The sequence below is a fragment of the Conger conger genome, chromosome 4, assembly GCF_963514075.1.
Source record: "Conger conger chromosome 4, fConCon1.1, whole genome shotgun sequence".
In the NCBI taxonomy this organism is placed as follows: Eukaryota; Metazoa; Chordata; class Actinopteri; order Anguilliformes; family Congridae; genus Conger; species Conger conger.
Genome location: NC_083763.1, coordinates 67,878,642 through 67,903,840, shown reverse-complemented (window position 1 = coordinate 67,903,840; position 25,199 = coordinate 67,878,642). Strand labels below are relative to the sequence as shown.

The window sequence follows — 25,199 nt, the reverse complement described above, 5'->3', positions numbered from 1 at the left end:
ACGCAGCGGATAGTGCCAGTTCAACTGCTTCATAGCAATCTGAAGTCCGGGTTTCATTGGCAAGTCAAGTCTCTCAAATTCACAACTAATTTGAGGCTCCGAACCTTAAAGCGAATAATATTATCCTGTGGGTAAGACATAAATTAACATCGCAAATGAAGGAAATGGGTTTAGTATGAAAGTCTAGATGTATTTGTGTAGTAATTGTATAGAATTATACATTAATCTAGCTAGCGTTACACATTATACGCAGGTAATATAGTAATATTAGTAGGCCTATATTATTAGGTATCGTCTAGGCATATACTTTTATATAGGCCTTATCCCCAGTGTTGAGCTACTTCAATATGGTAACGTACATTTCTTATGTTGTTGTTTGACACCGTAGGCTTTTATTTGTAAACCAATGTTCTAAGATGTTTGCAGTGTTTATAACGCTTGATAATCAATATTTGGTGAGATATCACCTTTAGTCAGCCTAAAATCTATGCGAAAGCGTCGTATCCGATTGGACAAAGATAAAATAATAATAAACGTAGAAGAGCGATTCGTCCGGCGCTGTGTTGTCTAACGTTAGTTTCAGTTTAATCCTGAAGTTGGAGCAAGCTCATTCGCCGTGTAAGAAAAATCGGCTGACATTTCCTGGACAGGGGTTAAAAAGAGAGGTTCATAAAAATGACTTTGTAATGGGGAGCTTTTAATATTTACATGACTTGTATCTTGTATGTGTTTGCTACCAAATAATCAGCTTTGGGGAAATGTCGGAAGACCAGGAAGCGCAGGAGGACGAACTCCTGGCACTCGCAAGCATTTACGACCAGGAAGAGTTCCAAAGGGAGGATGGAAGTGTGAGAGGAGGCGAGGTCCGCATATGTCCGGACATGCCCCGCGATTTTAAAGTCATTGTAAAAGCGGGTCAGTGTGGCACTTCATTGATATAAATATTTGACGTCCTCAAAAAAAGAAAGAAAAAAAAAAGGAATCAAGTTAGAATATCGAATAATAATTGTAGCTATTAGAATTTGTAGCCTAAATCCTGAATCAAGAATTTTCATTTTTGTCAGTTGTTTCTCAGAAAATGACATATATTACGGGTTTGCTGGAATGACAACCAGTATATTCAATGAGATATGACTGACTGGAAATGTAATTTGTAGGCTATAGATTAGTATGTTACCTCTGTCCTTTGACACCTGTCATGTTGACATATGGGTATCTCTGGTCAGGGGGCAAGTGTACAGAATATGGGGTGTCATTCCTACCTCCGCTGGTGCTGAACTTTGAACTCCCTGTGGACTACCCTTCCAAATCTTCACCCCTGTTTACACTAAACTGCAAATGGCTCTCAGAAATCCAGGTGAGTCTGGGACATCACAGATAAAGATCTTCCAGCGTTGAGGCCAGACACCTGAAAACCAGATGAAAAAGTAAATTTAAAAAATCATGACAAAATGAAGGGTTTTCCTTACGCATGTGTGCGTCTATGTGTGTGTGTGTGTGTGTGTGTCCATCCTCCAGCTGGCAGCTGTGTGCAGGCACCTGGATGAACTGTGGCAGGAGAGTCTTGGAAGCGTGGTGCTCTTCTCGTGGATCCAGTTCCTCAGGGAAGACCTCCTCAGCTTCCTCCACATTTCCTCATCCCTGGAGCTCCCCTCGCTCTGGGACAGCAGCAGCACAGGAGCCAGTGAGGGAGGGGCATGTGGCCGCGGGGCCGCGGGGCCAGAGGCCCCAGAGCAGCCGGGCCCCGGGGCCCCGCCACGGCTCGACCCCGGTGCCGAACAGCTGCTCCACGTCCTCGACTTCGACAGGGCCCAGCGGCGGAAGGCGTTCGACAGCCGGGCGTTCGACTGCGGGATCTGCTTCTCCACGAAGCTGGGCGCGGACTGCTTCAGCTTCAGGGAGTGCGAGCACGTGTACTGCGCCAGCTGCATGTGCGAGTACTTCCGGGTCCTGATCACGGAGGGCGCGGTCAACGGCCTCAAGTGTCCGCAGTCTGAGTGCAGCTCCGAAGCCACGCCCCCGCAGGTATCGGCCGTGAGCCCTCCCTGCTACGCGAAGGCCAGGGAATGCGCGTGCACATCCAATGAAAAGGTCCAGAAACGAATACAGAGAGAAGGAAGGGAACCGAGCTTGAAACGCCAAGGTTGTAGCTTGGATTCCCTACCAGTGCACCCGGAGTAAGGCACTTTACCTGGAACCTGGCTCCAGTAAATAATAGCCAGCATTATAAATGGATTGATTGCCTATATAAGAATGTAAGTTGCTCAGGATAAGATTGTCATGTACAGCCTAATTGTTCTTCATGACATATAGTGAGGTCCGAAAGTATTTGGACAATGAGACAAATTTAAAGTGCTGTAATTCCTACATGATTCACTCCTTGTCAATACCCTCAAAGAGTCAGCCTGTCGGCTTTAATTTGAGGGTATGTACGTCCATATAGAGTTTCCTGTGTAGTTATTACAGGCCTTTGAAATTGTGTCACTGTCCAAACACTTACGGACCTCACTGTATCTGCCCTGAACCCATCTGAATAGAGCACAAAATAGCCCCAGCAAAATGTAATGTTCCACAGTGTAATATGGTTAATGTATTAAAAAAAGTTTACGAAGGCATATGCGGCCTGTCGGGTAGTGGTTAAGGTACATGACTGGGAGACGCAAGGTCGGTGGTTCTAATCCCGGTGTAGCCACAATAAGATCCGCACAGCTGTTGGGCCCTTGAGCAAGGCCCTTAACCCTGCATTGCTCCAGGGGAGGATTGTCTCCTGCTTAATCTAATCAACTGTATGTCGCTCTGGATAAGAGCGTCTGCCAAATGCCAATAATGTAATGTAATGTAATATGCAGATAAGCTTACCTTTGCGCTTTTCTCACCTGTCAGAGACTCAAAGTGCTTTAGAGTGATGAGGGGGAAACTCACCTCAACCACCAACAATATGTAGCGCCCACCTGGGTGATGCACAGCTGCCATTTTGCACCATATGCCCACCACACACCAGCTGAGGTGGAGAGGGAAAGAACTATTTTTTTAGCCAGTTAAATCGGGGGATGATTCTGTGGCATGTTGAGAGAGCCAGGTTTGTCATTTTGCCAGGACACTGTTCTTTGCAGTGAGTGTCTTGGGATATGTTATTACCACAGTTTGTCAGGACCTTGATTTAATGTCTTGTCTGAAAGACAGCATCTCCTACAGCACAGTTTCCCCTTCATCATACTGGGGCATTGAGGTTTATTTTGCCTGAGGGAAGATTGCCCCCTACTGGCAATGTGATGCATCTGTTATATATTGCATTAATTTATTCGCAAATACAGAATTTCTTTATCATTGGTTTTCGTATTGAGAAGATATACCGCTGGTGCTATTCTTGAAATGGCAGTTATTAGTTAAATGCATGCTGTACTTTATTTGTCTTTGAGGCTGGGGTCCTAATCTGTGTGTCCGACAGGTGAAGCAGCTGGTCGGGGAGGAGCTCTTCGGTCGCTACGACCGTCTCCTGCTGCAGTCCAGCCTGGACAGCATGGCCGACGTGACATACTGCCCACGGCACGCCTGTGCCACGGCCGTCCTGGTGGAGCCAGACAACTCCAGCGCCATCTGCTCATCCTGCCGCTACGCCTTCTGCACCCTGTGCCGACAGGGCTACCACGGGCTCTCCTCCTGCGCTGAGAGAGGGCAGAGAGGGGACAGGGCGCCCGGCGATGACCAGCCCTACGCTCAGGTTCCGGGAAACGAAGGTTTGCGTCCGCACAGTCAACGTACCTTCAGTGTGCAAGAGATTCATTTATTTTGCAGCTGGTTCATAGTAGGCGGCACGGATGGTGCAGTGGGTAGCACTGCCGCCTCACAGCAAGGAGGTCCTGGGTTCGAATCCCCGTCGGCCGGGGCCTCTCTGTGCGGAGTTTGCATGTTCTCCCCGTGTCTGCGTGGGTTTCCTCCGGGTACTCCGGTTTCCTCCCACAGTCCAAAGACATGCAGGTTAGGCCGATTGGAGAGTCTAAATTGCCCGTAGGCATGAGTGTGTGAGTCAATGGTGCGTGTGCCCTGCGATGGACTGGCGACCTGTCCAGGGTGTATTCCTGCCTTTCGCCCAATGTACGCTGGGATAGGCTCCAGCGACCCTGATCAGGATAAGCGGGTTCAGATAATGGATGGATGGATGGATGGTTCATAGTATGCTGTCAGCACCTTTACCATGCACAGTTTTAATAATATGCGGTTGGTTCATATTTTTATTGTGAATGTAGTCATATTACATGCAATAATTTGACAACATACAGTATGGTTGTAAATATAAAAAAATGTGTTCTTGAGGTCGCCTTGAAAGTCTGGCTGTCTCCTAAATTATGTGAGAGAATAGCCCCAATTTTTGAGCCATAATCTGTCAATTTCCCTTTCTGAATTATGGCTTTATTTTGAATCTCATAATTCAATGGGGATTAGTCCCCATGTTGGCCCATTGTGAAATCAGTCTCTCACTTACTGGTAAGGTATCACAAGTGTAAGAGTTCATCATGCAGAAACTGAAATACTGGCTGGATTTGCTTAAAAAAGCGGTACAGTGGACTTTTATCACTATTACCTGTTGACACTGAAGGCTATGAAGTTCCCAAAGGGCAGGGCTGCACTCCAGTCCTGGAGTTCTAGTCCTCGTGCTGGTTTTTGTTCCAACCTATTGGCTTAGTTTTAGTTTTCACCGCTCAATAAACTATACTGGTTCACTCCTGTACCTGAGCACAGTAAAATCTTTAGGATAGACTTGCAGTCTGCAACTGTAGCTGGTGTTGATATAAATGTCTGCTGATATGATTGAGCTAATTAAATTAAGAGCAGAAGTTCAGGGGTGGTTTGGACTTCTGCCATAGAGGGTCACTGGACTTTGCCTGACTGCAGCTAACTCCTCTTTCCCATCCATGTATTGCAGATGGAATTCGAGGACTTTGGGATGACTACGAGACGGGAAGTAAGATGCGGAGGAAGTTCCTGGAGCAGCGCTATGGGAGACACGTTCTCCAGGACAGCGTAGGGAATGTCCTCAGCCGGAGCTGGCTGGACGGCAACACCAAAAAATGCCCACACTGCAACGCCACCATACAGGTGAGGTGCTCTCCAGGGCAGTGGTGTATGTCTTCATGTTGGGTAGTTGGAGAGATACAAATGTAAGCAGTAACTTGCTGCACACTATACACTACCCACCATAGTCCTTCACAAACATCAGGCAAACTAGCTGCCTGCACTGGTTATGAAGTTCAGTTCTTTGCAGATATGCTCACCCAGGTTTAATTGCATGTCCACTCTGCTGTGTCCTCCAAAAGTATGCTGATAGCAGACTGAAATGTGTAATTTTTGGTATAAACACAAAGCATTTGGTTCAGAGATAAAATGGTATTTATGTGCATATGGTTTTGCTTTTTACAGCAACGAATGTATCCTGTCCCATTGGCACATTGATACTCCTTAAGGGTGTTTCTAAAAGATCTGCTGAGAATGGTTTTTAATACAATGCACATAGCAGTGTGAATAGAGATGTTGGTATGCTGGTGTGTTGTTATATAGGTGTGGCTCCTATGTGGTAAAACTGTCAAACCACTTACAGTGAAGATTAATTGTTTGCTTTTTGGAGCATTGCGCAAACATACACATTTGTTTCTGTTTCTGTTTCTGTTTGTTACCTTCCTGTGGCCCATCACCTTGCACAAGCCTTTCCTTTGGTTCATGTATGTTTGCTCTGATGGCGGATTGTCTATCTGAGTAAGATGCTCTCTCTGCACTGACTGTTAATGACCTGGCCGAAATGAAACTCTCTTGTCCTTCTCGATGCTGACTAATGCGCTGTTTCTTGCCTTACAGAAGGACGGAGGCTGTAATGTAGTGCAGTGTTCCAAGTGTCACTACACCTTCTGCTGGGTCTGTCTGTGTGTCATAAATCGGAGTTACGAACACTTTGCCGACCCTGCTTCACCCTGCTCTCAGGTCCACTATAGCTAGTGAGCCCCATCCAGCCTTGCTGCAATCAACAGCTTCACTGTGCTCTGATCACTGTACCCAGTTCTGTGTCTGTCGACGGGCATCCCCTGAAGGTGTATTCCTGCAGTTTGGATGGTCAATAATGGTCCTCAGAGGTGAGGTTCATAAGCCCTGGTCGTCTTTAGGTACCACTACTCCCAGTAATGGCAGAGTTTCACACGTCTATCTTTCCTGACTGCATTTCAGCAAATCTACCCAAGGCAGCAACTAATCCTCTGCTCCTGTTGTGGGAAAACATTCACTGTGTTACCGAAATATTCTGATCTTACTCCAGCAAGTTCGTACCGGAGACCTTAAATACCAGTGTTCTGGCTAGCCCCAATGATCTCTGATAGCAGGTGTCACATTTTCTTGATGAAATTACGCATTAAAAGCATGTTTTCTCAGTAAGGAACTGGTGCTCAAATATATTGTTAATGTGTACCCTGCAGACCGAAACGAAGCTGCTTCTCTTCATTAATCAGCATTAAGATGGATTATTCTACCAAGTATCAGAGGTTAATTGTAAACCAGACACAAGCAGGAAAAGAAAGCTCTGTTCTGGAAAATGTCATGGGTGGAGCAGACTGCTCTAGGTGCGGTACCTGCGGTATGTCCTGCAGTTAAGAGTGGAATCCCGGTGGTGACGGCTCCGATGGGGCGTGGAAACCCTTCAGGTTTGAGGCCAGCGTGAGAACTGAAGCGGTCCTCCGGTCAGCCGTGCGCCTGCCCTCAGTTCGGTTCTGACCCAGCCCTCAGCTCGGTTCTGACCCAGCCCTCAGCTCGGTTCTGACCCAGCCCTCAGCTCGGTTCTGACCCAGCCCTCAGCTCGGTTCTGACCCAGCCGCTGCAGAGGACTCGCATGTTTTATCTGCTTTCTCTGGACAGTCTCTGGATGTTTCTTCCATAGGAAGGGATGTGCAAATATGACTTGAGAGAAAATATGAAACGTACCGAGTGGGCATGCGTTAAAGGGCAGGTAGGCCATACAGTATGTGCATGAGTGTGAGTCTGTAGGAATCCACCCACTGTAAAGCAGTCCTCTTAAGATATAGATCACAGCTTCATGGTCTTTAAAATACTACAGCAGTGACTATGTGTTCCTGCAGCTATTTAGACTTATTAGAAACTCAGTTTTGTATATGAGCAATTGTTCATTTGCACAAATCAACCTGCTAGTCAAAGAAAATATAAGTAATTATTGCCTGGGCTGATGCCTCTTAAAGTTCGAGATCCATGCTGTAGGCAACAGTAATCGGTCAAATTGGGAATAATGTTACTGGCTCAAACCGTGTTATTCTATCCTGTATCATGTGTAATTTTACAGGCAGAAATAGAACAGCAATGCAAATGCGAAAGTGTTGATTTTACTTAGATTATATTTTCGCTAATATGAGGTAAAAATGCTGTGTGAATGGAAACAATGGAAGGTGAGCTGAAACAATGATCAATAAAGAAATGGCATCAATCCTGAGAATCTATTTTCTCATACTATGACTGAGGATTTTGGGGTTGGCGTTAGGCAAGCTAACATAACTTTTAACCCAGGTTTTCTGTACCACAAAACTGATACTATGTTATGCTATGCGAGCCCATGCTGACGTATGCTGCCCAGCTAACCTGGTCTAGGGCATGTTTACTGCCTGTGGGTGCTACACATTGGTGGTGGTTGAAGTGAGTTTCATCACTGTAAGCGCTTTGAGTGTCTATAAAAGCGCAATATAATCTCGCTATCTAGGGCAAGTTATGTTCAGGCTAACAGATTGAAACATAAAAGCACCGTTTTCTGACCAATCAACTCCATTCAGAGAGGACTGTGTAGAGCTCAGGGGTCTCTCTTCAGACCTGAGATTATTTAGAGACCACGTTAATCTTCTGGCTTTCTCAGAGGATATGCTATGTATGCATGTATGTAGATGCTGAGTGGAAGGAGTACAGTACACATACGCATTTCTTGAGCCCTATGTGTACATATTCACGTATGCCTTAACCTTTGTGTAGTCTTAAAATTCTCCCCTTGTCCTAAGGGTAAAAAATGACACGCCTTCACTAAACCCCTGAAATAAAGCAGCTTAATTGAAATTAATTTAATTCTATTTTGCATGAAGAAACAACCTGTCACTCATCACGAACTTAGTCATTAAAAAGTTGAAAAAATATCATTTAGGGGCTTTTCTCTGCTGTTAAACGTAGTGGCGGGTCATTTTTGACCCTTAAGACAACACAAGGGTTTATTAAAGGACCATGATTGGCCTAGAGCCCCATAATTCAATTTCTTGACATGTGCAAAATGTTTGCGGTGTGATCATATTTCATTACACTTTAGAAGTTCATACATTTTACAGAGTAGAATTTGTAACCGTAAAGATACACTTGACGTAAACTTGATTACACTCGATATCAGCACTTCTGTGTATATTATGAAGGAAGTTTTAACGCTGCAATTTGGTTTAACCGGTATCACATTCTTAATTTAGAATATGATACCGGTTAAACCAGACTACAGTAGAGGGCTCTAACATAACAGGAGGGTTAAACCCGACTACAGTAGAGGGCTCTGTTTCCCAGCTCCAGTGTGGGTACCCTCCCTCACTGGCAGGAACGTAACATTTACTTCCTTCAAGTTTTAAGTCCCTCCATATTTCCACTAAAAGTTAACTACTGCCACTCCTGCAAATATTTGCAAATAATTACACACCCAGCACTTCTGTCAGTATATCATGAAGGACGTTTTAACACTGCAATCTGGTTTAACCGGTATCACATTCTCAATTAAACAAAACAAAGAATGGCTGTTAACCTTTAGTGGAAATATTGAGGGACTTAAAACTGGAAGGAAGTAAATGTGACGTTCCTGTCAGTGAGGCAGGGCTAAGTAGGAGGCTAAGTAAGACTGCTCCACACTGGCGCTGGGTAACAGAGCTCAGGATGGACTCCTCTACTGCAGTCTTTGGGCTCCTGCTCCTCCTCAGACTCTGTGAAGGACAGCTGAATGCAGGTAAATTTACACACCTGTCTGTGTCACTGATCTTGAGCAGCATTTTGAAATTAATTTATTTTCCAATCATCCACAGTGACATATGGTAGTGGAGAACATCAGTTTACATTTAAAATGTATGATGAAATGAACAAAATGTATTTGCATTTTGAAATATATTTGAAATGCTATTGAGAAATATACTTGATAAATGTATTGAAAATATATTTATTATATATATCACATACATTGGGTATATATATTACTAAACATAGACTCAGTGAATATTTATTAGGTATTTATTACTTATTTATTACTTATTACTTCTTTAGACTGCCATAGCCTATCCACTTTAACAAGATGTCTGCAGAACTGCTGCTCACTGTATTATTATTTTATTTTTTTGCACCATTATTGCAAACTCTAGGGGATAGTGTGTCTGGAAATCCCAGGAGACCAGCAGTTTCTGAGATACTATGAGAAACTTCACCGGCTCATCTTGCAATCTTGTCTGATTGTGCATTAAGCCATATCCGATGCATTCAATCATGGTGAAATGTTCAATAAATCTGGTCACAGGATAGGTTCTATTTGTATTAATATACCATAAATATTTTAAATCACTGTTAGCAACAACTGTTCCTTATTTTGTTGGGGTGGGGTGACCTCAACCTCCCCCATTTTAGAACTTCACCGACCAGACAACCAAATCCACAATACATTTTAATTTCAAAAACATTCCAAATGCGGAGAAACATAAATATGACGAACAAAAAAATCAGGGTGAAAATCAGTTTAATCCGAACTGTCCTTTTTGAAAAATCAGGGAATTTTTCTTGGGTAATCGGTTAAAATGGTGAGGTACAGAATATATGAAATATATGAAATGGCATTTTTTTATATTTTCACATGCATTAGAAACATATTAAAATGCATGTGTATGCATTTTGTTCCGTATGGGGTAAGCCTGACTGACTGTCACCAGAAAACAATATGTGGCTTACCCTCCCTTGTCCTTTACATAACCTCTTCAATGTCTATTGCCACATTCCTGCTTTAACGTCGTTTTGAAAAAGAAAGGAACAAGAACAGTGTTAAGCCCAACTGTAAATGACATGTTTATGTTAATATTCATATTTGGTAACTTTAAGCCAGTTTTAATATCAATGTCTCAGGGCTTCTTTGGTGAAAGCTGGGAGACATTAGTTGTCATCCACTTTGATTGTATTGCTGAGTTTGTGGCTAGCTCTTGTGATTTTCCTGATGTGGATATGCATTGTGTAAATAACATGCACTGTAGTGGGCACCTTGGAATCACGGTTACCAGCGTGTGGCGAGATGGCTTGAAGAAGGCGTGTCGCTCTCGTAGGGCCGCCGAGGGACGGGGTGTGGGCGGTGTATCTAATACTAGCTCTAATTGAATTAGACGGGGTACAATTGGCTACCAAAAAGGAAAAAAAAAAATTCATTAAAAAAAAAATATATATATATATCTTGAGTGTAAAGAAGAATAAGGAGTCCTGGAAGTGATGGCATGGCCCCCACAGAGCCCTGCTTTGAACATCATCGAGTCAGTCTGGGATTACATGAAGAGACAAAAGCATTTGAGGCTGCATAAATCCACAGAAGAACTATGGCTAGTTCTCGTTTGGAACAACCTAGATGAATTGATGCTGATTTGAAGGCAAAGGGTGATCACACAAAATATTGATTTGATTTATATTTCTCTTCTGTTCATTCACTTCTTCTGTTCATGCGTTTTGTTAATTCATATATATTAACATTTCTATTTTTGAAAGGATTCTTATTTTAGAGTATTTTCTCACACCTGCCTAAATCTTTTGCATAGTACTTATATGTATATATACATACATATATCTACAGTACCAGGTAAATGCTGCTGCTTTCATAATAATGAAGCTTGTTAAAATTTTTTCTTGCATGCTTCTGGGTTTTGACACTAATCGTGAACTGCTACCATTCTTGCCTTGTTTTTGGGAACAGTTCTCACTCATAGAAAATAAATTAGAGAACTCATTGGTCTTCCCTGTTTGTTGTAGCCAGTGCCCAGACTCCGATCAGACTGGTAAATGGAGATCATGAGTGCACAGGCAGAGTGGAGATCTACCATGTTGGCCAGTGGGGAACGGTGTGTGATAACTCCTGGAACCTGAACGACGCTGAGGTGGTGTGTAGACAGGCTGGCTGTGGCAGAGCTCTGGATGCTCTCAGCAGTGCCCACTTTGGGCAGGGCAGTGGGCCCATCTGGTTGGGTAATGTGAGCTGTTCTGGAAACGAATCCTCCCTGACACAGTGCCAGCACCCTGGATTTGGGTCTTATGACTGTAGTCACCATGAAGATGCTGGGGTGAATTGCTCAGGTAGGAAATCTTCTCTTTAAATTGCCTTAAAGTGCCTGTTACAAAGATGCCCAGTGTTAACCTGAAGTGTAATTGACATGTTTATGTTAATGTTCCTATTTATTTACTGTAAGCCAGTCTTATTATTAAAGGTTAGCTGTATCTTTGATGGTAAGCAGTATTAATTATCCACTATCCTGTAAAATATTTGGCTACAGTCAATATTGAAAGCTTAAGCTCATCTTGTGCGCACATTTAGGAAGGGATGGTGCAAGAGCATCCTCCACCTTCATGAAAAGTGCTGTTTTGCCATTCCTTTCTTGGTCCGTACTTCTCCGTCTATGCCAGACATCAATTTTTCCAATCTTCCCTTTAATGTAATAATTTAGGGATATAAAATGCATATAAAAATAGATGAAAACAAACTGACGTTAGTTTTTTAATGATATCTTGATGGTAGTCAAGTCCAGGCAGTAGCTGTAGATGCCAACTTTTGTCTCGCGTTTTCCTGTGGACCAGTGTTGCCGAAAACAAAGCTAATACATAATCAGAAATCCTGATGGAAATGGTAAATAAAGCTTGACAAATCTTTCAGGTATAGCCTTCTTGGAATGTCACTGTCAGCCTATTGATAGAATAAACTATGATCTTGTAGACACTTTGATTGATTTAATATATTCAAGGCTGTCTTGGAATCATCTCACTGCCTACCTGAAATGCAATTTTGACTGACATGCACATTTTGCTGGTAGCATAACCCGCACATTGCTACCTTTTTAACATTTGAAACGTATTTCACATGGGAAGCTTGGATTCAGTGATGTAAAGTGCAATACGGCTGATTTTGAACTGACAAACCCATTTAAATCCATCAAAATGACTGAAAAGAGACAGGCCATATGACTGGTCAATTCAGATGACCTGAAAAGGTTTCAATCCAGCCTTCATTCTTTATGCCATCCTGAATACAGAAGAATTCATGAATATTCATAAATACTAAAACAATATTTTAGTTAGCTTCATAATGAAGCTCATTAGTTATTAGGCTACATGGCTCGCTGTTGTATTATATTGGTCATACTGGCTGCATGAACATAGCAGGCTTAAACAATTAAGCCAGCAACTAGCTGCTGTGACTTACTAGCTGCTGTGCTCCCTCTGGTAAATAATATCAACACAATACTTTTCATCCTTGTAGTCTACATACTCTAATGTTGCAACTTAACTCGAGATGTTATGTCTGTCCCCAAAAACGTTACATAGGTCAATGTATTCAAAACAATGGTATAATTATTCTCCAGATAACAATACAATTTCTGCTCACTTGCTGATGTTAGCATACTTATAATTATATATCTGTATGGTAACATTTTTAAGCAAGCAACAGGTGCTTAAATTTGATGGCTTGTGTTACACTCAGAAAATAAATCACAGGACTTCCCTGTTTGTTGTAGTAACTCTCCAGACCCAGATCAGACTGGTAAATGGAGATAATGAGTGCTCTGGCAGAGTGGAGATCTACCATGTTGGCAAGTGGGGAACGGTGTGTGATAAATCCTGGAACCTGAACGACGCTGAGGTGGTTTGTAGACAGGCTGGCTGTGGCAGAGCTCTGGCTGCTGTCAGCAGTGCCCATTTTGGACAGGGCAGTGGGCTCATCTGGTTGAATGATGTGAGCTGTTCTGGAAACGAATCCTCCCTGACACAGTGCCAGCACCCTGGATTTGGGTCTAACTTCTGTTCTCACTATGCAGATGTTGGTGTGATTTGCTCAGGTAGGAGATCTTCTCTTTAATATGCCTTAAATTGTCTCATAAAAAGATGACCAATTGAACATACTGAGTGTTAAGCTGAACTGCAATTGAAAAGTTTATGCTGCTGCTGTTCCTATTCATTAACTGTAAGCCAGTTTTTTAATCGAAGGTGAGGTATCTTTGGCGAGAGGCAGTATTAATAATCATCCATCCTGTAAAATCTTTGGCTACAGCCAGTATTGAAAGCTTGCTCTCATGTGCTGCACATGTTTAGAATGGGATGGTGCAATAGTGTTCATTGAACTGGCAGGCTGCCACAATTTAGTTAATTCATGGGAAACACTGGGATTACTTATTGTTAAACCTTGTGTTGTCTTAAGTGTCAAACATGACCCATCACTATGTTTAACAGCAGAGAAAACCCCCTAAATTATCTTTTTTAAACTTAACATTTGATGACAAAGTATAAAATCAATGAAGCTGCTTTATTTTAGGTGTTCAGTGAAGGCAAGTACTTTTTGACCCTTCGGACATGGGGAGTAACAGAATGTTAAGACTACACAAGGGTTAAAAAAAATCATTTGAACTGTTATATTTTTTTAAATTAGATTTTTCACATGGCATACCAGACCTCACCTGATGACACACCAGTCAAACCCGGCCCAAAAATACCAGCAGATTTTGATTTCAGAGACTCGATCAAGATGGTTGTAGGCCAATATAGTAGGAAACCATTTCAGATTTTGACCAGGCAAACCCATTTAACATCAACATGTCGGGAGAGAGTCGGTCATGATGACATCATTAATTTCCAATCCAGCCTTTATTCTGAATACCACAGCAAAACCAGAGAAATTAAGCAATAACCAAAGTGAAATACAGGAGAAAACTGATAGAAGTGACACCTTATTTAATTATCTGTTTCACCTGAGTACAGTTAAGCTACTAAAATCACAGTTTGGTAACAATTTTTTTTGAAGAATTTCTTTAGTTATGAGGCATGTTTTCGTTGGTCGCATTGTCTCCCCCTTTCTCTGAGAATGAATAAATATAGACCTATAAAGATATAGATAGAAACCTTTGCTTCAGAAAAAATGTCAAACCACAGGATTTACTACTGTCAGGGCCAGGGAGTCATTGACATGCAAATTCATCAAACAGTACGGGTAAATTACTTTGAATGGACACTACATTGTCCGGTCAGGACCACAAACCAGATCCACAGCCTTAAGCGCCTAAACCGAATGAACCATCCTGTAGCTAAAGAAAATATTTTTAATAATTGCCCAACAATATCAATCTTTTCATGACAGTTAAAAATGTGTTTCATATAGCGATCAGATTGGTGAATGGAAGTGATCGATGCTCTGGCAGAGTGGAGATCTACCATTTTGGCCAGTGGGGAACGGTGTGTGATAACTCCTGGAACATGAACGACGCTGAGGTGGTGTGTAGACAGGCTGGCTGTGGCAGAGCTCTGGATACTCTCAGCAGTGCCCACTTTGGACAGGGCAGTGGGCTCATCTGGTTGGGTGATGTGAGCTGTTCTGGAAACGAATCCTCCCTGTCACAGTGCCAGCACCCTGGATTTGGGTCTTATAACTGTAGTCACCATGAAGATGCTGGTGTGAATTGCTCAGGTAGGAAATCTTCTCTTTAAATTGCCTTAAAGTGTCTCTTACAAAATGCACAAGTGAACATGCCCAGTGTTAACCTGAACTGCAATTGACATGTTTATGTCAATGTTCCTATTTAAATGTAAATGTAAGTGGTAAGTGTTAGGCATTCATAAAGCGCCTTCATCCAAAGAACTGTACAATTTATGCTTCTCATTCACCCATTCATACACACACACCAAGGTGATTGGCTGCAATGCGAGGTACCAACCAGCTTGTCAGGAGTATTCAGGGGTCAGGTGTCTTGCTCAGGGACACTCCGACATACCCAGGGCAGGTATTTATTATTAACTCTGTAAGTCAGGTTTATATTCAAGGTTGAGTGGTATCTTTGGCGGGACGCAAAGATATCACTTTTATGTGGGCAGCCTGTAGCATAGTGGTTAAGTTACCTGACTGGGACCCACACAGTCGATGGGCCCTTAAGCAAGACCCACCTACATTATGCCAAGGAGGATTGTCTCCTGCTTAGTCTAATCAACTGTAAGTCACTTTGAATAAAAGCATCAGCCAAATAACATGCAATGTAATGTAGAGGGAGTAGTAATAATTATAATAATTTTCATGCTGTGTGGCTTGCAGAAATATTCTACTGAATGTCAACAGACATGAATGTCATTGCATAAATGAAATCGGTCATTGCTTCTTCACCCATGCCAGACTTCACCGGCTCATCAATCCTGCCTATCTTGCCTTTATTGTAATAATTTAGGTATTGAGTAACATACAGTCAGGTCCATAAATATTGGGACATCGACACAATTCTCCTCTTTTTGGCTCTTTACACCACCACAATGGATTTGAAATGAAACGAACAAGATATGCTTTAACTACAGACTTTCAGCTTTAATTTGAGGGTATTTTCATCAAAATCAGGTGAACAGTGTAGGAATTACAACAGTTTCTATATGTGCCTCCCACTTTTTAAGGGACCAAAAGTAATGGGACAATTGGCTGCTCAACTGTTCCATGGCCAGGTGTGTGTTATTCCCTCATTATCTCATTTAGAAGGAGCAGATAAAAGGTCTAGAGTTCATTTCAAGTGTGCTATTTGCATTTGGAATCTGTTGCTGTCAACTCTCAATATGAGATCCAAAGAGCAGTCACTATCAGTGAAGCAAGCCATCATTAGGCTGAAAAATCAAAACAAACCCATCAGAGAGATAGCAAAAACATTAGGTGTGGCCAAATCAACTGCTTGGAACATTCTTCAAAAGAAAGAACGCACCGGTGAGCTCAGCAACACCAAAAGACCCGGAAGACCACGGAAAACAACTGTGGTGGATGACAGAAGAATTCTTTCCCTGGTGAAGAAAAACCCCTTCACAACAGTTGGCCAGATCGAGAACACTCTCTAGGAGGTAGGTGTATGTGTGTCATAGTCAACAATCAAGAGAAGACTTCATCAGAGTGAATACAGAGGGTTCACCACAAGATGTAACCCATTGGTGAGCCTCAAAAACAGGAAGACCAGATTAGAGTTTGCCAAGCAACATCTAAAAAAGCCTTTACAGTTCTGGAACAACATCCTTTGGACAGATGAGACAAAGATTAACTTGTACCAGAATGATGGGAAGAGAAGAGTATGTCGAAGGAAAGGAACTGCTCATGATCCAAAACATACCACCTCATCAGTGAAGTATGGTGGTGGTAGTGTCATGACGTGGGCATGTATGGCTGCCAATGGAACAGGTTCCCTTGTATTTATTGATGATGTGACTGCTGACAAAAGCAGCAGGATGAATTCTGAAGTGTTTTGGGCAATATTATCTGCTCATATTCAGCCAAATGCTTCAGAACGCATTGGACGGCGCTTCACAGTGCAGATGGACAATGACCCGAAGCATACTGCGAAAGAAACCAAAGAGTTTTTTAAGGCAAAGAAGTGGAATGTTATGCAATGGCCAAGTCAATCACCTGACCTGAATCCGATTGAACATGCATTTCACTTGCTGAAGACAAAACTGAAGGGAAAATGCCTCAAGAACAAGCAGGAACTGAAGACAGTTGCAGTAGACAGTTGCCTGGCAGAGCATCACCAGGGATGAAACCCAGCGTCTGGTGTTGTCTATGCGTTCCAGACTTCAGGCTGTAATTGACTGCAAAGGATTTGCAACCAAGTATTAAAAAGTGAAAGTTTGATTTATGATTGTTAGTTTGTCCCATTACTTTGGGTCCCTTAAAAAGTGGGAGACACATATACAAACTGTTGTAATTCCTACACCGTTCATCTGATTTGGATGTAAATACCCTCAAATTAAAGCTGAAAGCCTGCAGTTAAAGCACATCTTGTTCGTTTCATTTCAAATCCATTGTAGTGGTGCATAGAGCCAAAAAGATGAGAATTGTGTCGATGTCCCAATATTTATGGACCTGACTGTACATATGAAAGCGTTACTACTGCAGTGGTAGTCCAGGCAGCAGCTGTACTGTAGGTCCCGACTGATGGCTTTAGTCTTCTGTGAACCAACCTTGCCAAACACACAAAGCTAATATATAACGAAAAATCATGGCAGAAATGACCTGGGTGTGAAAAGCAAGTCAAATTTCTCAATGCTTAATTAAACTATGATCTTGTAGATTCATTGATTGATTGTATATATCCAAAGCTGTCTTGGAATCATCTCACTGCCGACCTCAACTGCAATTGTGACTGACATGCACATTTTGCTGGTAGCCAAACCCACACATTACTACCTTTTTAAAATGGAAAACTTCTTTCACATGGGACATTTGGTTTCAGTTACGTAAATTACCATAAGGCAGATTTTGAGCTGACAAACACATGTAAACCCATCATAATGACTGAACATAGACAGGCTATATGACTGCCACATTCTGATGACAAAATACATCTTTTATTCTTCATGTCATCACAAAACCAGGAGAATTCATCAATCAGAAAAGGTAAATACAGGTGAATAGTTCCTAGAATAACCATTTAGTTAACTAGCTTAGTTTACGAGCTCATTAGTTATTAGTCTGCATGGCTCACCATAACATATTGCTCAAACTATTTGCATGAATATGGCAAGCTTAAAATATTAAGCCAGCAAGCAAGATGCCATGCTCCCTCAGGTAAAGAATATCAACAATGCTTTCCATCCTTGTAGGCTAGATACTCTAATGTTGCAATTTAACTCGAGATTTTGTGTTTGTCCCCAAAAACGTTACACGAGTCAATGTATTTGAAACAATTGTGTCATTATGTTCAGGATAACAACACAATTGCTTCTCACTTCCTGATGGTAGCAAACTTTATTACTGTAACTAACATTATCAAGCTAGCTACAGGAATTTTAATTGTATGGCTTATGCAACACTCATAGGCAATAAATCACAGAACTCATTGGTCTTCCCTGTTCGTTGTAGCCAGCGCCCAGACCCCGATCAGACTGGTAGATGGAGATAATGAGTGCTCTGGTAGAGTGGAGATCTACCATGTTGGCCGGTGGGGAACGGTGTGTGATTACTTCTGGAACCTGAACGACGCTGAGGTGGTGTGTAGACAGGCTGGCTGTGGCAGAGCTCTGGCTGCTATCAGCATTGGCCACTATAGACAGGGCAGTGGGCCCATCTGGTTGGATAATGTGAGCTGTTCTGGAAGCGAATCCTCCCTGACTCAGTGCCAGCGCGCTGGGTTTCAGTCTAACCTCTGTTCTCACGAAAGAGATGTTGGTGTGATTTGCTCAGGTAGGAGATCTTCTCTTTAATATGCCTTAAATTGACTGTTACAAAGATGAACAGTGTTAACCCTAACTGCAACTGACATGACTGTGTTAATGTTTCTATTCATTGTATTACCTATCAGCCATTTTTAGCAAAGTTTAGTGGTATCTCTGGCGGGAGGCGGTGTTATTAATCCACTATCCAGTAATCTTTGGCTTCAGTCAGTATCGAAGGCCCGCTCTCATCCATGCACACGTATAGTAAGGGACAGAGCATTTGTGATCATGGAGTATGTTCTGACACTGTAGCCGGACAAATTAAACTGGCAGGCAGCCATCATTTAGTTAATAAATAGAGAACCCTGGGAATTTTTTCAAAAGGGATTTTTCACATGGCACACAAGACCTCACTTGATGGCACCCCAGTTGAGAAACCCTGTCCTCAAATCCCTGCAAATTTAAATTTCTGAATTCAGACACCAGATCAAGATGGCTTTAGGCCAATAGAGTATGAATAGGAAGCCATATCAGGTTTTGACCAGGCAAACCCATCTAACATCAACATGATTGGAGAGTCGGTCATGATGACATTAATTTCCAATCCAGCCTTTTATGAATGCCATCATGAACTCAGATAAATAATTCAATAAACAAAGTGAAATACTGCTGAAAACTGCTTGAAGTAACATCTTATTTAATTCTCTGTTTGACCTGTGTACAGTTAAGCTACTAAAATTACAGTTTGGTAACTAGTTTCGTTCAGAATTCTTTTACTTATGAGTCTACATGTTCTGAATTCAGACACTAGATCAAGATGGTTGAAGACCAATATAGTATGAATAGGAAACCATTTCAGACAGCCTTTTCATTTATATAAATGTCCATGAGGAACGGGTTGGGAACGAGTCTTTGCCCCAAGTGAAGGAGTTCAAGTATCTCGGGGTCTTGTTCACGAGTGAGGGTAGAAGGGAGCGTGAGATCGACAGGCGGATCGGGGCAGCGTCAGCAGTAATGCGGGCGTTGCACCGGACCGTTGTGGTGAAGAAGGAGCTGAGCCGGAAGGCGAAGCTCTCGATTTACTGGTCGATCTACGTCCCAACCCTCACCTATGGTCACAAGCTTTGGGTAGTGACCGAAAGAACGAGATCGCGTATACAAGCGGCCGAAATGAGCTTCCTCCGTAGGGTGGCCGGGCTCAGCCTTAGAGATAGGGTGAGGAGCTCGGACATCCGGAGGGAGCTCGGAGTAGAGCCGCTGCTCCTTCGCGTCGAAAGGAGCCAATTGAGGTGGTTCGGGCATCTCATCAGGATGCCTCCCGGGCGCCTCCCTTTGGAGGTTTTCCGGGCTCGTCCAACTGGGCGGAGACCCCGAGGGAGACCCAGAGCCCGCTGGAGAGATTATATATCTCTCCTGGCCAGGGAACGCCTCGGGATCCCCCAGGAGGAGCTAGAATGCGTTGCTGGGGAGAGGGACGCCTGGAATACCCGGCTTTGCCTACTGCCCCCGCGACCCGACTCCGGATAAGCGGGTGACGATGGATAGATGGATGGATAAATGTCCATGAGGCTAATTTTGACCAGGCAAACCCGTGAAACATCAACATGACTGGAGAGGGTCGGTCATGATGACATAATTCATTTCCAAACCAGCATTTACTCTAAATGCCATAGCAAAACCAGATAAATGAATGAATAACCAAAGTGAAATAATAGTGAAAACTGCTAGAAGTGACACCTTATTTAATTATCTGTTTCACCTGTGTACAGTTAGGCTACTAAAATCACAGTTTGGAAACAATTTTTTTTAAAGAATTTCTTTAGTTATGAGGCTTGTTGTCATTGGTCGCATTGTCTCCCCCTTTCTCTGAGAATGAATAAATATAGACAAAGAAACCTTTGCTTCAGAAAAAATCTGAAACCACAGGAATTACTACTGTCAGGGCCAGGGAGTCATTGACATGCAAATTCATAAAACGGTACGGGTAAATTACTCTGAATGGACACTATATTGTCTGGTCAGGACCACAAACCAGATCCACAGCCTTAAGCGCCTAAACCGAATGAACCATCCATTACCTAAAGAAAGTATTTTTAATAATTTCCCAAGAATATCAATCTTTTCATGACAGTTAGAAATGTGTTTCATGTAGCGATCAGATTGGTGAATGGAAGTGATCAATGCTCTGGCAGAGTGGAGATCTACCATGTTGGCCAGTGGGGAACGGTGTGTGATAACTCCTGGAATATGAACGACGCTGAGGTGGTGTGTAGACAGGCTGGCTGTGGCAGAGCTCTGGATGCTCTCAGCAGTGCCCACTTTGGACAGGGCAGTGGGCCCATCTGGTTGGGTGATGTGAGCTGTTCTGGAAACGAATCCTCCCTGACACAGTGCCAGCACCCTGGATTTGGGTCTTACAACTGTAGTCACCATGAAGATGCTGGTGTGAATTGCTCAGGTACGAAATCTTCTCTTTAAATTGCCTTAAAGTGTCTCTTACAAAGATTAACAAGTGAACATGCCCAGTGTTAACCTGAACTGCATTTGACATGTTTATGTCAATGTTCCTATTTAAATGTAAATGTAAGTGGTAAATGTTAGGCATTCATGAAGCGCCTTCATCCAAAGCACTGTACAATTTATGCTTCTCATTCACCCATTCATACACACGCACCAAGGTGATTGGCTGCAATGTGAGGTACCAACCAGCTTGTCAGGAGTATTCAGGGGTTAGGTGTCTTGCTCAGGGACATTTCGACATACCCAGGGCAGATATTTATTATTAACTCTGTAAGTCAGGTTTATATTCCAGGTTGAGTGGTATCTTTGACGGGAGGCCAAAGCATCAGCCAAATAACATGCAATGTAGTGTAGAGGTGGTAGTAATAATTCACTTTGATTTTCATGCTTTGTGGCTTGCAGAAATATTCCACTGATTGTCGACAGACATTAATGTCATTGCATAAATGAAAAATGTTGTTTTGCCATTCCTTTCTCGGTCATTGCTTCTTCACCCCTGCCAGACTTCACCGGCTCATCAATCCTGCCTATCTTGCCTTTATTGTAATAATTTAGGTATTAAGTAACATGCATATGAAAGCGTTACTACTGCAGTGGTAGTCCAGGCAGCAGCTGTACTGTAGGTCCCGACTGATGGCTTTGGTCTTCTGTGGACCAGCCTTGCCAAACACACAAAGCTATAATGGGAAATCATGGCAGAAATTCCCAGGGTGCAAAAAGCAAGCCCAATTTTTCTATGCTTAATTAAACTATGATCTTGTAGATACATTGATTGATTGTATATATCCAAAGCTGTCTTGGAATCATCTCACTGCCAACCTCAACTGCAATTGTGACTGACATGCACATTTTGCTGGTAGCCTAACCCACACATTACTACCTTTTTAAAATGGAAAACTTCTTTCACATGGGACATTTGGTGTCAGTTACGTAAATTACCATAAGGCAGATTTTGAGCTGACAAACACATGTAAACCCATCATAATGACTGAACATAGACAGGCTATATGACTGCCACATTCTGATGACAAAATACAGCTTTTATTCTTAATGTCATCATGAAACCAGGAGAATTCATCCATCAAAAAAGTTAAATACAGGTGAATAGTTCCTAGAATAACCATTTAGTTAACTAGCTTAGTTTACGAGCTCATTAGTTATCAGTCTGCATGGCTCACCATAACATATTGCTCAAACTATTTGCATAAACATAGCAAGCTTAAAATATTGAGCCAGCAAGCAAGATGCCATGCTCCCTAAGGTAAAGAATATCAACACAATGCTTTCCATCCTTGTAGGCTAGATACTCTAATGTTGCAATTTAACTCAAGATTTTATGTTTGTCCCCAAAAACATCACACGAGTCAATGTATTTGAAACAATTGTGTCATTATGTACAAGATAACAACACAATTGCTTCTCACTTGCTGATGTTAGCAAACTTTATTACTGTAACTAACATAATCAAGCTAGCTACAGGAATTAAAATGTTATGGCTTGTGCAATACTCATAGACAATAAATCACAGAACTCATTGGTCTTCCCTGTTTGTTGTAGCCAGTGCCCAGACCCCGATCAGACTGGTAGATGGAGATAATGAGTGCTCTGGTAGAGTGGAGATCTACCATGTTGGCCGGTGGGGAACGGTGTGTGATTACTTCTGGAACCTGAACGACGCTGAGGTGGTGTGTAGACAGGCTGGCTGTGGCAGAGCTCTGGCTGCTGTCAGCAGTGACCACTTTGGAGTGGGCAGTGGGCCCATCTGGTTGGATAATGTGACCTGTTCTGGAAACGAATCTTCCCTGAGTCAGTGCCAGCGCCCTGGATTTCATTCTAGCTTATGTCATCACAATGTAGATGTTGGTGTGATTTGCTCAGGTAGGAGATCTTCTCTTTAATATGTCTTAAATTGACTGCTACAAAGATGAACAGTGTTAACCCTAACTGCAACTGACATGATTGTGTTAATATTTCTATTCATTGTATTACCTATCAGCCATTTTTATCAAAGTTTAGTGGTATCTTTGGCAGGAGGCAGTGTTAATTATCCACTATCCAGTAAAATCTTTTGCTTCAGTCAGTATCAAAGACCCGCCCTCATCCATGCACACGTATAGTAAGGGACAGAGCATTTGTGATCATGGAGTATGTTCTGACACTGTCGCGGGACAAATTCAACTGGCAGGTTGCCACCATTTACTTCATAGAGAACCCTGAGAATTTTTTTCAAAAGGGATTTTTCACATGGCACACAAGACCTCACTTGATGGCACACCAGTTGGGAAACCCTGTCCTCAAATCCCTGCAAATTTAAATTTCTGAATTCAGACACCAGATCAAGATGGCTTTAGGCCAATAGAGTATGAATAGGAAGCCATATCAGGTTTTGACCAGGCAAACCCATCTAACATCAATATGATTGGAGAGACGGTCATGATCACACTATTAATTTCCAATCTAGCCTTTATTCTGAATGCCATCACAAACCCTGATAAATTATTAAATAAACAAAGTGAAATACTGGTGAAAACTGCTAGAAGTAACATCTTATTTAATTATATGTTTGACCTGTGTAAATTAGGCTACTAAAATTACAGTTTGGTAACTAGTTTTGTTTAGAATTTCTTTACTTATGAGTCTACATGTTCTGAATTCAGACACTAGATCAAGATGGTTGAAGGCCAATATTGTAAGGTTGAGGAGGTGCGGAGAGCCAGGTGCGACTAAGGGAGTGAACCCTTGTAAGCGGACCACAAACGAGCCCGCCACTAAGACCCCGGGGGGGTAGAGAAGACAGCACTGTACACGGAGACAACTCCGCACAAATAAAAGAAAGAGCCCCAAATAACGGCTCAGAAAATAAAAACTACCCTCCAAAACCAGGGCGAAAATCACAAACAAAAAATGAGTGCGTAAATGCTAGCACTACTGCCCCGGACCGGGGAAAACCCAAAATAAAAGTACAACCCAGTATAAAAGACTGGGCAACGAAAATAAAGACTCAGGAGTCGCAGCTCCGAAAAAACACACAAACCAAAATACAAAATACCGGGGACAACGTCCCTCACCCACGGACTCACACGAGCCGAAAACAAAACGAAACAAAGAACCAAAGAACCTACAGGAAGGCGGCTGCAGTGTACACACACTAACGCGCAGACCCCTTCCTTACCTTTTCTGAACACAGAACCAGCACAATACCTGACTCGAATGCTGAGTCTTACCATGTGCTAATACCGGCTAGGTGGCAGAGCGAACAGTGACACCGAAGCGGAGACTGAGGGGAAATGCGGGCTTTAAGTACCTTCAGGAGGTAGACATCACGTAAGCACTAATGACCATCAGGTGAAAGTAATAAGTCCCCTGATGGCCACAACCAGTACTACCTCCAACCCTGACAAATATAGTATGAATAGGAAGCCATTTCAGACAGCTTTTTAATTTATATAAATGTCCATGAGGCTAATTTTGACCAGGCAAACCCGTTAAACATCAAAATGACTGGAGAGAGTCGGTCATGATGACATAATTCATTTCCAATCCAGCCTTTATTCTGAATTCCATAGCAAAACCAGATAAATGAATGAACAACCAAAGTTAAATAAGAGTGAAAACTGCTCGAAGTGACATCTTATTTAATTCATTTGTGTACAGTTAGGCTACTAAAATTACTAGTTTTTTATTAGTTAAAAAAAAAAGAATTTATTTACATCTGAGTACATGTTGTCATATTGTCTCCCCCTTTCTATGAGAATGAATAAATATAGACAAAGAAGCCTTTGCTTCAGAAAAAATGTGAAACCACAGGATTTACTACTATAAGGGCTGGGAGTCATTGACATGCAAATTCATCAAACAGTATGGGTAAATTACTCTGAATGGACACTATATTGTCTGGTCAGGACCACAAACCAGATCCACAGCCTTAAGCGCCTAAATCGAATGAACCATCCTGTAGCTAAAGAAAGTCTTTTTAATAATTGCCCAAGAATATCAATCTTTTCATGACTGTTAAAAATGTGTTTCATATAGCGATCAGATTGGTGAATGGAAGTGATCAATGCTCTGGCAGAGTGGAGATCTACCATGTTGGCCAGTGGGGAACGGTGTGTGATAACTCCTTTAACCTGAACAACGCTGAGGTGGTGTGTAGACAGGCTGGCTGTGGCAGAGCTCTGGCTGCTCTCAGCAGTGCCCACTTTGGACAGGGCAGCGGCCCCATCTGGTTGGGTGATGTGAGC

General features: G+C 42.4%; 2 protein-coding genes across 2 annotated transcripts; both read left to right on the top strand.

The window, feature by feature from the left end:
- On the top strand, positions 1–7,456 carry LOC133126189 (E3 ubiquitin-protein ligase RNF14-like). Its single transcript, XM_061238133.1, has 7 exons — positions 1–131; positions 749–915; positions 1,227–1,357; positions 1,519–2,025; positions 3,449–3,737; positions 4,925–5,097; positions 5,851–7,456. Exons 2-7 carry the CDS (start codon positions 759–761, stop codon positions 5,986–5,988), a joined length of 1,395 nt encoding a protein of 464 aa, XP_061094117.1. The 5' UTR covers positions 1–131; positions 749–758; the 3' UTR covers positions 5,989–7,456.
- Positions 7,430–25,197, top strand: LOC133126685 (deleted in malignant brain tumors 1 protein-like). Its single transcript, XM_061239022.1, has 8 exons — positions 7,430–7,436; positions 11,044–11,256; positions 12,798–13,118; positions 14,411–14,737; positions 18,146–18,466; positions 20,591–20,896; positions 22,516–22,764; positions 25,112–25,197. Exons 1-8 carry the CDS (start codon positions 7,430–7,432, stop codon positions 25,195–25,197), a joined length of 1,830 nt encoding a protein of 609 aa, XP_061095006.1.
- Positions 25,198–25,199: the final 2 nt, after the last annotated feature.

Excerpts from the sequence above, each read along its gene's own strand:
- LOC133126189 (XM_061238133.1), top strand. The coding sequence starts at position 759 with ATGTCGGAAGACCAGGAAGCGCAGGAGGACGAACTCCTGGCACTCGCA. Across the intron at positions 1,358-1,518 it reads AATGGCTCTCAGAAATCCAG|CTGGCAGCTGTGTGCAGGCA; the intron begins GTGAGTCTGGGA and ends TCCATCCTCCAG. Across the intron at positions 5,098-5,850 it reads ACTGCAACGCCACCATACAG|AAGGACGGAGGCTGTAATGT; the intron begins GTGAGGTGCTCT and ends CTTGCCTTACAG.
- LOC133126685 (XM_061239022.1), top strand. Across the intron at positions 14,738-18,145 it reads TGCTGGTGTGAATTGCTCAG|CCAGCGCCCAGACCCCGATC; the intron begins GTAGGAAATCTT and ends TGTTCGTTGTAG. Across the intron at positions 22,765-25,111 it reads TGGAAACGAATCTTCCCTGA|ACAGGCTGGCTGTGGCAGAG; the intron begins GTCAGTGCCAGC and ends GGTGGTGTGTAG.